Source organism: Serinus canaria, chromosome 4 (genome assembly GCF_022539315.1).
Source record: "Serinus canaria isolate serCan28SL12 chromosome 4, serCan2020, whole genome shotgun sequence".
Lineage (NCBI taxonomy): Eukaryota > Metazoa > Chordata > Aves > Passeriformes > Fringillidae > Serinus > Serinus canaria.
In genome coordinates this window covers 25,428,625-25,441,094 of record NC_066317.1, presented here as the reverse complement: position 1 = coordinate 25,441,094, position 12,470 = coordinate 25,428,625, and the positions used below count along the sequence as shown (strand labels likewise).

At 34.8% G+C, this 12,470-nt stretch overlaps 1 protein-coding gene across 3 annotated transcripts in view; it reads right to left on the bottom strand.

Annotated features, from left to right (window-relative positions):
* Positions 1–3,115: 3,115 nt before the first annotated feature.
* SEC24B (SEC24 homolog B, COPII coat complex component) overlaps positions 3,116–12,470 on the bottom strand; it is a 46,487-nt gene continuing 37,132 nt past the window's right edge. For all 3 annotated transcript variants that reach the window (XM_030238964.2, XM_030238963.2, XM_050973535.1), the window contains 5 exons: positions 11,360–11,497; positions 9,116–9,220; positions 7,962–8,054; positions 6,214–6,317; positions 3,116–5,026 (listed from right to left, as the gene is read on the bottom strand). In XM_030238964.2, coding sequence (XP_030094824.2) covers positions 4,912–5,026; positions 6,214–6,317; positions 7,962–8,054; positions 9,116–9,220; positions 11,360–11,497 — 555 coding nt within the window. In that variant the 3' untranslated portion in view covers positions 3,116–4,911. The remainder of the gene's footprint in view (positions 5,027–6,213; positions 6,318–7,961; positions 8,055–9,115; positions 9,221–11,359; positions 11,498–12,470) is intronic.

The window sequence follows — 12,470 nt, the reverse complement described above, 5'->3', positions numbered from 1 at the left end:
AATGGTAGCATGATTAAGGGTGTAATTAGAGATCTGTATTTGATGATGCCTCTAGGGCAGGGTTCTCTTAACATCTGAAAAAAATAAAATAAAAGCCTCAAATGTAGCTTTAAGTAAATAAAACCCAAAAAAACATAAAGGTAAACAGGTGCAAGAAAATGGAATTTTAATCCTTTCTCCTTTTAAAAAAATATTTAATAGGTTGTGAAATACTTCCAGGAGTTCTGCCACTTCCCCTATTTATCTTCTGCAGAAGTGTGCACAGACTAAAATCCTGTGCAAGACTGGTAGTGCTAATTAGGCAGCTCCTTTTGCTAAGGTCTGCCAAAGGAAAGTAAGAAGAAATTCTCTGTAATATTTACTTTTTTCTAGTTATCAAAACTGTAAAGGAAAAGATATCAAAGGCCCTGCAAGTGGATTGAAGCTTAAAATGAAGAAAGACCTATTATATAGTTATTTGGGTTGTCATTGTTGTTGCAATAATCTTTTACATGATGCTAATCATGTGAGAATTCTCTTGATACACTCCAAAAAGTAGAAATGCCTTTCGATTTTTCCATGGACAGGAAATATCAGTATCTCTTGAGGAAAAATAAAATGTTCTCAAAAGAGACTTCAATCCCAGTTATTTGCAAAAGCCATAACTGCACTTTCCCGGATTCCTGAATTTGAATATGACATAACATCAGTTTAAGTAAAGACATGGAAGACTGCTAGAAATAGTTTTCTTTTTTTTTTTCTTTTTTCTTTTTTTTTTTTTAATTCTAGAGACTGAGAGGTAAAGAAATTGCATCAATAAATCATTATAGTTTGCCCATTTCCTTTAAAATTCCCAACACAAGTCTACCAAAGATCCTGGTATGCTAAAATCAGAAAGTATCTGTGATTCTAATTACAGTCTACCTCCTTTATGAAAATCTGAGATGCAATAGGGCATGTAAAACCCTCTCACACTTTTTTAGAACTGAATAAACTAGCAGAAAATACTATATAAAAATTTAACATGTATTAAAAGGTTACTTCCTGCCTGCAGCGACAAATACAGTCGAAAACTTCCAACTGCAGAAATCAGAGACTGAGGTTTTAATTAGTTCCTCATCTATCCACTTGTGTCCCATACCTTGAAACTTCATAATAAAATTCTTAAAATCTACCTGATGTGAAAAAGCTTGACTCCACATTTAATATTACTGAAGAGCTCTTGGCTCTCAGGATTACTATCAACTGATTTTAGCTTTTTACAAACAGCAGCCGTGACAAAACTATCATTTTGGTATCTGACACAATTTACAGAAAGCCAAGGCAAAACAAAATTACTTCCCCCAGTCATCTTTCCTTCACTGCCATGAGAAGTACTACACCAAGTAATAAATCAGTTTATTTCAAATAAGCTTAAGAACAAAATAAAGAATTGAGTTCAATAACACTTCTTAGGGAGCTGCCATTTTAAGGGTAGGACATGTAATGCAGCTCCCTAAGAAGAAATTAGAGCCCATTCATGGGCTCTAATTTCTCCCACAAGAACTTCCATACTGCTTCCTAGGTAAAACACATCTAAGACGTTGCATTGTAAAGCAAAGACATGAAAGGGATCCACACTGTCAGGATTTAAAATACTGAACATTTGAACCGATCACCCAAAGACTTACTTAGCTGGGGCTGGCAAACGTCTTCCCTGAGAAATCTTAAATTTCTTATGAAGAAGACATGCATTATTTTATGCAGTGTGGAAGACACTTAGGGAAAAGTTCAATTCCTAGAATGGCTAGAGAGGTACTTTGGGCAGTTCAGCACTTTATTAGAGCAGATACGAAAGTATGTCTTTTATCTCTTCTCCCAAACCTTACTTAAGTAGGCAATAAACTTGTTGAGCTTCACAGTACTTCCCTTGGTGGGATTAATCTTCAATCTGTATCTTCTGCTACAGTGGCGTGATCCGAACCATTTTAACAGAAATTGTCTTTTTGATCACAGAATGCTGAGTTGGAAGGGAGCAGGGCTTATCTGGTCTGACACCCCTGCTCAAGCAGGCTCATGGCAAGACACATGGCACAGGATTGCATCCAGATGGCTTTTGAATTATCTCCAGTGAGGGAAACTCCAGAGCCTCTCTGGGCAATGTATTCCAGTGCTCAGCCACCTGCATGGTAAAGAAGTTCTTCCTCATGCTCAGGTGGAACTTTCTGAGCATTGGTTTCTGCCTGTTGCCTCTTGTCCTATTGCTGGGCATCACTGAGCAGGGCCTGCCTCCATCCCCTTCACACCCTCCCTTCAGATGCTCATAGATACTGAGGTCCCCTCTCTGTCATCTCTTCTCGAGGCTGAACAGACCCAGCGCCCTCAGCCTTTCCTCATAAGAGGTGCTCCAGTCCCCTCATTGCCCTTGTGGCCTCTGCTGGACCCACCCCAGGAGTTCCATGTCCCTCTTGTGCTGAGGAGCCCAAAACTGGACACAGCACTCCAGATGTGCCTCACCAGGGCTGGGCAGAGGGGCAGGATCACATCCCTTGACCAGCTGGCAATGCTCTTCCCAATGCACCCCATTGCCATTGGCCTTCTTGGCCACAAGGACACTGCTGGCTCATGGACAGTTTGTTCTCCACCAGGACACCCAGGTCCTTCTCAGAGAGATACTCTTGCCATGCCTACGGATACTCGATTGATCAGAAGACTAAAACCCTGAATAGTGAGATGTTTCAAATTCAAAGTATTTCCATGAGACTATCTTGTTAAAATTTAAACCAAAAATCAGTCAGAATGGAGATGTGCTCTATAATTAATAAAAAAACCTACATTCTCTGTGCTGTAATTTTACTGAACAAATAATTCTAAAGACGTATTTTTCATAATTTTTATATACAAAAACTATACTAGAAGAATAAAGCTTTAAGAAATGACTTTACAGAATATGTTGCAATTAATCATGGCATAACATGTCCCAGATATCAACACCAAACTCACAAATCAGAAGCATTTTCAAGGAGCATTTAAAATGTTAACATGCTCTTCTCATCTTCACAAATACAAATGATTTTTAAGATGCCCCACTCTTCAGCAGTATTTGGCTTTCACCCAATGCACATTACTTTACAAACAAGCACTGGAATCCTGAAGGTCTGATTTCGGGACAACATTCAGCATTGCCTCAGATGTTTATTTCATGAGAAATTAACTTACTAAATGGAAAGTTTGTCTTATGTAATTCTTTGGGTAACTTAAACACATTTAGTTAAGGACAACACACAAATATAAGGTATCTTCTCCAAACAATGAGTTTGTGCTAACATGCAGAGTAACACTACTGGTGCAATTTAACTGTTGTAGCTTTTAAAGCATTTGCAAACCATAGCTAGTACATTTTCTCCTTGGATATTTGACTCAGGGGCTATAGCAGTTAAAATACAATGTTAGCATTTTCAAGGCTACATTAAATTAAAATGTAATCATACTAATAATAATTTACTTTTTTGTACTTAATTATTCCATTGTAGTCACATTTCATTAAACCAAACAGATAAACAAAGTTCAGGAAACAAAGTATGATTGATTGTGCTTTATGAATTAATTCTATTGTGTCTCTAAAAAAAAGGCCAAAGAAAACCATCCCAAATTCACCAAACTGAAAAAAATCTGTCATTGATCTATCAAAAAGCCCAAACCCTTGAGTTACCAAAACAATAGCAAGAATAAAGTTTCTGAAATATGCAAGTGTGATTACATTTTGAATTTTGTCATTTTAAAGCCTTTACTTTCACTGATGTAATGTAATTAATTTTTACATCCCTTCTTGTTTTTCCTTAGATCACAGCAGAATTCAAATCTATAAGTGTGTGATTACACACACTTACTCTAAATGGCAGACAACACAAGTTACAGAAACCTGGACCAAGACTACAGTAGTTATAAAATGCAAAACAAGGTTAACAGATATGCCTTCTTTAGGATAATACATTAGAAGGGGTTTAGGAACTCTGTATCAATACTCATTTCAGATTATGTGGTGTTTTCTCCTCCCTTCCCAGGTCTGTGAAATAAGGTGGTAAACATGTTTTCTTCAATTCAGTTCGGTAAGAGTTTAGCTGGAAAATTATTATTATAGTTGCATAAATATAAAACCACATGATAAAGCAAAATATTTTAATTAGTAAGCCAATCATAAATAAATTCACCTAAAATTAACAGAAGCAGCAGCTATATTCCTTCTACATTGATACTTTTATCATGTTTTAATAGTCAACTTCATTGTCTAGCCTGGGACAAAACAATTCATCATCATCGAGTACTCAACAATTCTGCACAATGAGCTAGGTCTTTTTTTAGTTACATTTTTTACATTTTCTTTACAAATGTAATACCTATGTACATTATATATTTTATTTCTACAATTGATTTACTTTACTGAAACTCTACAACTTTCACAGGGAATTTGCTGAAGTCTTGAGGAAGTATGAACCATTCCTTTTAAAAAGAAATTCATATAAACAACCAACATACATCACTGCCCTTTGACATCTCTGTTAAGGATTTGGATCTGGAAGGGCTACTATAACAAATGTAAGAAAAAAGGCTTTACCTAATTGTACATTTTGTTAAGAAATACCATCCCACATAGCTACATAAATTCACCAGCTTGCAATAAACAGAGCACCATACCGCTGCACAACTGGAAACGTGTACAAACCAATTTTAAAGTTTACTAGTGAAACAGCTTCATCACTCGTAGCACTTTTAGACTGAAGGAAATCTGCAAAACTCTTTTGGAAATGTATATTCCTTTAGCTGTAAAGCTTCCAAAACAGTGCTGGTCACTGTATATTGTAAAGAACAAGCATCCACTTCTGTAACTTCCGATATGGTTCTCTTGGCCCATGCTTGTCTGAAGTCAGACTTTTTACTCTACCTCTTCCTTGGTCACTTACAAATCTGCTGTTGAATATTAAGTAGGAATTCATAATACGAGAAAGCTGCTTCTGTCCGATCCTCAATTAAATGCTGAAAAAAATCTGTTTTGGCAGGGTTCTCATCTCTGAAAGAAGAAGGGAAGGTACTGAGCAAAATCAAACTTTGAGCAAAAAATTTCACTGCAAATTCAGAGAGATAAGTTCTAATAAATTGCTGTCTGTCAGTCATCTGGAATATAAATTCAGTCCAAATAGATTACAATTGCAAATAATCCAAAGTCTAGAAAATATTGAAGTTTGCAATACACTATAAAACAAGAGCATCTTTTTAAGTATATAAAACGGTATAAAAGCAGGTGAAATATAGCACTTAGAGTATCTTGAATAAACACAAAAAAGGAAATGTAAAAATTCTTTTGTCTATGAGGCTAACAATTATGCTGGTGGCAATGAAAAAATGCAAAAACTACATCTCTGTTTACGTGTAATCTCAATTGCCTGCCCAGATTTTCTTCCTTAGCAACAGAATAGAAAAGTTAACATGTCAAAGAGCTAGTATCCAAAATTATTGCCAGATAAAAATTCGTTGGGACACAGTCCTCTGTTCCAGTGTTGTGCAGCATGCAGTAAAGCTCTCCTACTTATCATGGTCTATCAGAAATTCCTACAACTCAAGCAGCAGCCACAATGCCAACAGCTCAAGACCTTCAGTCCTATAGTTCAGTATCATTTCTCTGAGCAAGTCATCTTACTCTCTAAAAAGTGATCTCCTGCCCAGCTCAGTTAAACAAGTACTCTACAAGTGAAATGTAATCTCAAGTATAAACAGTTCATAGAATTTAAACCTCCTTAAGCAAGTCATAGCTTGAAAAGGCTTCAGAACTTGACTCATCTATCAGCTGCTGTCCTGTAGATCTCATACAGGACAAATACATACAATTATTAAACCATCTACATATTACTAACTTTACTTGAATCTTTTTTATACCTATATAATGAAATTATAAAAGCTATACCAGAAACTAACCTGGTTAACACCATTGATCATAAGGACATCCACTGAGGTTTACTATATTCCTAATAAATTTATGCAACTAATTCCTACCAATAAAACTATGAGCAACTGAATTTGCACTAGATTCAAAGAAAACTTTTGTCACTAAGACAGTTTTATAAACAGCATTTTATCAGTTGGGAAGGTGATGTTATTCAGTTTCTTCCAAGACAGATACACTCACTTTTCATCAGTCTTAATTAGAAATTGTAAATACAAGTTGCTAGTAACAACTTAGTGCATAATAGAAATACTTACTTTATTACTTGAAGAACTGGACTTAAAGGTCTACTATCTCTAAGCCAAGATATAAAAGATCGTGTCCTTTCTGAAGAAGGTGCATCCACCTCAGGAAGCTGTGTCTGGTTGAAGGTAATTTAAAGAAGCCATCACCTTTTATTATTGAAACTATTTTAAAAAAACAGATCCTGAAAGTTGTAACATAACTCAAGCCACAATCTCTGTTAAGAAGTTACTAACCATGGATTTACATACACTAATGTTTTTCTTCAGCTTAAAGGACAATACTTCATAGTATCTGTGGTGCACTACTATAAGGAGTACATCTTTAACTTTTGAAGTTAACTTTAAAAGGAGTACATCTTTAACTTTCAAATATCTTTAACTTTCAAAAACACAGTTTACTGTGTTTTAAGTGCAAAAGATTTTAGACAGCAAAGTAATCTCTTCAAAATGCCGCTTTTGCAGTTTTCTTGCCTGTACCTTCTTCTGTCAATCAAGTTTCTATATGTTGCACTTTGCATCACTGAAGAAACAAGAGGTAAAATCTGAATTTTATCTAAATATCAATGGAAAGATGCTACTGGACTATTTGGTTAGGGAATAACCTAAAAAAAACAGACTTAAAAGGGTTGAGCAATTCACTGAGCTAAATGTATCACCTCTTCAGCCAATACAACGCTTAAAGACAATTAAATTAACATGACACAAAGGAATTTATTTCAGTTAAAGTAGTTCCACTGCTACCTTTGTAGAATGAGGGCGTAACTTAAAAGCAAAGATAACTTTATGTAACTTTTTGTCTCATTTTCATTATAATAGATGCCATATAGCCATTAGAAAAAAATTATCATCCTTCCTTTATCTAAGTTCTTCTGGACCACCAGCTGGTCATAGGGGACAGTTCTAAATTGCTAATACATGCAAAATACAAAACTCTGAACAAGCAGTCCAGTTTTATAGTAGTCTTAAAGCTTACCACTCTTAACCTGTTTTCGTCGCTTTCCTTCCTGATACTATGCAACTGTTAGCAGAAAATATCTACCTGTGTGTTCCTATGCCATTATTTTTCGGTACTATTTGGATATAACCATTTGATTCTGAACTTTCCTAGAGTGTCTTGAAAGGGTCCATCCTTGTGGATATTATGGAATCACTACTTACTGAAGAGGAGACTTCTCTTTAATTGCTGCTCTGTTTCATACACTAGATTACAGGTACAGGTTATACCATAAAAAACCCTCCACCAAAACACACATCCAAGGGTCTCTGATGTTCTAACAGCTGAAAGTTTCTCTTTTTAACATTGAGCCAAGGCTTGGAAGCTGAGTAAAACTTAACTCTTACCGTAACTTACAGGCCTATTGTGTCATATCACAGATTTAGTAACTTACACCAGGTTCAGAGAACACAAGGCTTCTGCAAACTGTGTTATCAACGAACTAACTCTAATCTTAATTATTAACACATCTGAATAGGTAAATTTTGTACTTCCATTAAAATATTAAAAGCAGTTATATTATAGAGCAACTGTCTGGCATTTCATGAATGATGAAATTGACATGTTTACATTCTTTCCTTGAAAAGATCTGACAACTTCTATCTGGCTCCTATGAAGCTGACAAGAGGTTAGAAGTTACCTAACTATGAAAAAACCCAATCTAACTCATGCTTACACAATTAAAAACTGAAAATGCAGAAATAAATAGATTAAATGCACATTACAAGTGTAAGCAGTTTACAGCTCAGCTCATTAAAATGCCTACCATTTTCTGTGGCACTGATGCATAATTCGGGTATCCAAGGACATCTTTTATGAAGTTGTTATCACAGTTTTTTCCAATCCAAAGGTAAAAAATCTGTAACATGTCAGAATCACTTTTAGAAAAGGCCCTGCATACATTTTAGAAACAGGCAAGTGGTGATGCAATAGGAATAGTACCAGAATAGTAACTTCCATGCAAATGTATCACTTGAGTGTTCCAGTTGCAATTCATACATACATGTCTATATTTATAAGAAAGTGTGTAAATAATCAGTACATTGGTAACTGAGTAAGGTCATTAAATATATTAAAAAATTAATATATTAAAAGCTAGAATTCAAATACTGAAAGAATGATGTTGCAGGACACATTTATAATGGAGCAGTTAATGCAGTAATTTCCTATGTTACCTCCTTAAATGAAACCCCTCAAATTACCTGAATTCACACCATTCTGTTGGTAACTGCACACTGGCGTCCCAATCTAAACAAGTTGTAGCAAAGCACTAATTATCAAAGCTTATTGTAGTAATTATTTCAGAGGTCTGGAGACAAAAGCTGGTTTTACATTGACACTCACCCCTGAAGTGATTCAAGGTTAAAAGAACCTTCTAGACTGCCACTGGGTAGCATAATGCTTTATCCAATTGAGTGTGTTTTAGTGCAATTTCTACAAATGCCTTAAACTGTATCTACAGATTTTGTTTCATCTCCAATTCCCTCTCACTTGCAACTCTTACATAACACAGGCTACAAATCATAAACCCACTCTTTGTGCATATCTGAAAACATTCCTGCACCAAGTGTTTTGCTAAATCCTCTAGTATGTGCAATTCAATAGCCATTAAAAGAAATTCTGGAAAATAAAAATACATTAATTCCATAAAAAAACGTCTTTATGTGATCTCTTGGTATATTTTGGCCAGTATTGCATGAAAAAAATCAACCTAGCCTCAAAGACAAATATAGCCTCAGATCAAAATATGAAAGCTTTTCACTGGAACACAGATTCCTGTTTGGTTACCTGGAATGGTGATTCACAACACTGTTATTGCTGAGAGCTGACTGATTTTAATAAGAGAGCAGGCACTGCTTTTTGGTTTTCTTTTTCTCCTTAGAAATTTTTTTAAAAAGCATGTGTGAAATTTTAACTTACTGAACCACAATCCATAAGAAAAGCTCCTTCTCTTGTCAACTTCTCTGCAGACAACTTCTGAAGGGGTGGCTGAGGAACAACTCTGTCATTTACATGTATTGTACTCTGTAACAAAAACCCAATACTCAATAACACTAGAATTATACCCTTAAAGGTAAAAAAAAAAAAAAAACAGGAAAAACACTGATAATCTCTAGCAAAATTCTGAGCATTCATGTACATCAAACAGTTCTAGAATGTCACTTATTCTAAGGGCTACTTTATTAGCAAAAACATAATAATGCAAGTTAATTGAAGATGCTTATGTAACATTTTTGATGCTACAGATGTCAGAATTTCAAAATAATTACTACTGGTGACTTAAGTTTTCTACAAACAACCTCTGGTTTTTTTTTCCATTGCATTCAATTTCACTAGAAATGTTGCAAGAACAGAAAACCATGAAATTCTACTCCCTGTAAGGAAGGGTTCCATATATTATTGCATTCAATTAACAGGAAGTGCCCTGATTTAAGATCCTGCATGAAGTGATCCTTGGGTTTGTCCACAGAGCCCTATGACTGATCTGATTAAAGAATCTGGCTGTTTGCACTAACTGTTAAAAAATACCCTGCCTTTCTCCCCAGCAATAAAACAAACAAAAACAATAATAAAAAACCCCCATGTACACAACCCCCCAATATTTTCATACTAAAGTTGCCTCTAAAACAGGCCAGATATCTCAAGAATCTCTGAAGCATTCTGCAAATAATATAGGGGAGAAATACTCTACTAAGCACACGCCCATGTAGTATAAGATTATTTTAAAAAAAACCCACTATTTTAAAAATTTCATATGATAATGCCATAGATTAACAGCTTTTGGGGATTTAGACATAGTTATGAAAATCAAGCTACTGAATTCCACTTGGGGAAGTTCAAGGCTTGACTCAATACTCTCAAGAATCAAGTATTAAAAGAAAACTAGCAAAAACATTTTAAAGGAATTCTGTAATATTTTAAAAATATTTTAAAATTTAAATTTAAATAAAATTTTTAAATTAAATTATTATTTTTTTTTAATTTCAGAGAGTTTTTTGAAGAAACAAGACATTTAAGAGCAGCCTGTGTCATGAATACTTTTAACTGAAGTAGTACTAAATGGCACATTAGCATTCTGTTATGATTTAATATCTGGTTGATTAATTAATTTCAGCAGTTAAAAAAAAGCCCTATTTTTGTATTATTGTACTCCGAAAAACTGATCTGGAAGCCTTTGCTAATAAAACTGGATCTCCTAAAGACACTGCAGATTCTTTACAGCAGAAGCACACTTAACACAGTGTTTCAACTTAAGTGCCACAAAAAGAACTTCACAAGGCCAGCTGAAGTTGGTGTCTCAAAGACTGGTAGGGGTGGAACATAAGAAGAATAACTCCACTGAAGAACACTGAGCTTAGACTCACCTATTTGAGTTTATGAAATACCTTAAAAGAAACTTTAAGACTACAAATAGCTCTGAGGTTATGCTGAACAGAATAATACAACACCACTGCCAGTGAAACTATTCAGTTTACCCTATAATCTTGTATCACTTAGAAACAAACTTCTACATATACTTTTCCAAAACTAGGGACTAAAAAACTCATAAAATCTTACTTATAAACCCCCTTATTTTTGCCATTATAACTAACTTTCACCATCTCGCTTCTTATTATTAAAAAAATGCATCCATTTCCTAGGCTATGTCTGTTGAAGAGGAAATAATAAAAACTGGTTTTGTACATGAAGTACTTTTTCAGTCTGATCACAACCATCTAGAAGTAAAATTCTGTTTTATCCACTTCAGTCTGAAAAACCACTGGAAGGTTGTTATTGCAGGCAACTATATCCGATTTTTGTATATAAAACCTTGAATCATCCATCAGACCTACTACACCCATTTACCTAAGACAGTTCTAAATAATAAAAACACACTGAAAATATCTCCCATACATACAATATCTTTACTTTGCTTGTATGATAATAAATTATGGCATTACTGTGGTCATTGAAACAAGATGAAGTAAAATCACAGTTCAGCTCATACCACACTACTGCACATGCAACTCAAAACTTTAAAAAATGGGTTTTTTTGATTTTTTTATAACTTAGGGGAAATGCTCCATTTGTATTACAAGAACAACATAAAATTACTGCAGCACAGCACCAAATTTAATGGGCCATTAAAATTAGGAAATGCTATTACCAGGCTTCATACATTACCTCATCAGTCAACTTGTCTATTCTGTACAAGTTGGGATGTATCATCTTCATCAAATGAACAAGAGGCTGGCTCTTCATCTGGCACATTGCATAGACACGATCATCCAAGCGTGTACTTGTGCCTGTTCTGAAGGCTTTCTGCAAGAGAACATTACTACTCAAACAAATCCTGTACTTTATGTCACTTGTAAGAGTGCATTTCAGACTTTTCAAAGTGTCAAGCAAAGGTGGCAAAGCTTTTGTAAATAAATGTATCTTATTGGCAAAACCTTAATCATAGAGTTTGAGCAAGATTTTTAAAACGTAATCTAGCTCCTCCTTATTGATGCAGGAGAATAAATTTCCCCCTCAGTTTGTCCAAAATTTAGATACAACTGGACCAGCATTTCTCATTTTTATTCTTGACAAGTGACACTGGCCTGTGAAACTCACTAGTGGAGGCTAGCACAGGAGAGATATGAGGCAAGCAGAGTTCAGGCAAGGTACATATGCGCACAAGATTAACTCTAACTTTATGGTAGTAAGAATTCAATGTTAAGGAAAAGTTGTGGAAAGGAAACATACTTTCATGTTTTATAGCAGAGACTAGACCCCCATGGGATAAAGATTATTTTTTAACTCTCTCCTACTGAATTTTTCAGATCTCTTTTAGAAGCAACTGGTACACAATTGCTGTGAGAAGCAACACAATGCATTAAACATCATATTCTAACTCAATGGAGAACATTCCTATAATCAAAGTTCACATTCACTTCTACAACAAAGCTAAGGACATCACTCCTTCTTGGCTGCCACAAGCATTTTGATTTTGGTTTCTCAACATCCCATACTCTATTATTGTTAATAATGATAATAAAAAAAATCCAAACCTAAACAACTTTCCCCAGCCACTCTTATTTATGTCTTTTACGCAGATCTCAATAATAAATGGTCTGCCTTTTCCTCGACATTAACTGCATTTGTTATGCAAGTATCAAAAAATCATAATCAGTATATTAGAGACTGAAGTAATTACTAAACCAAAGAAAATATATTATTATGCTTAGATCTCTTACAAGACTTATATAAAAGGTTTATTCATCATAACAGAACCAAGACCTGTCAGACATGA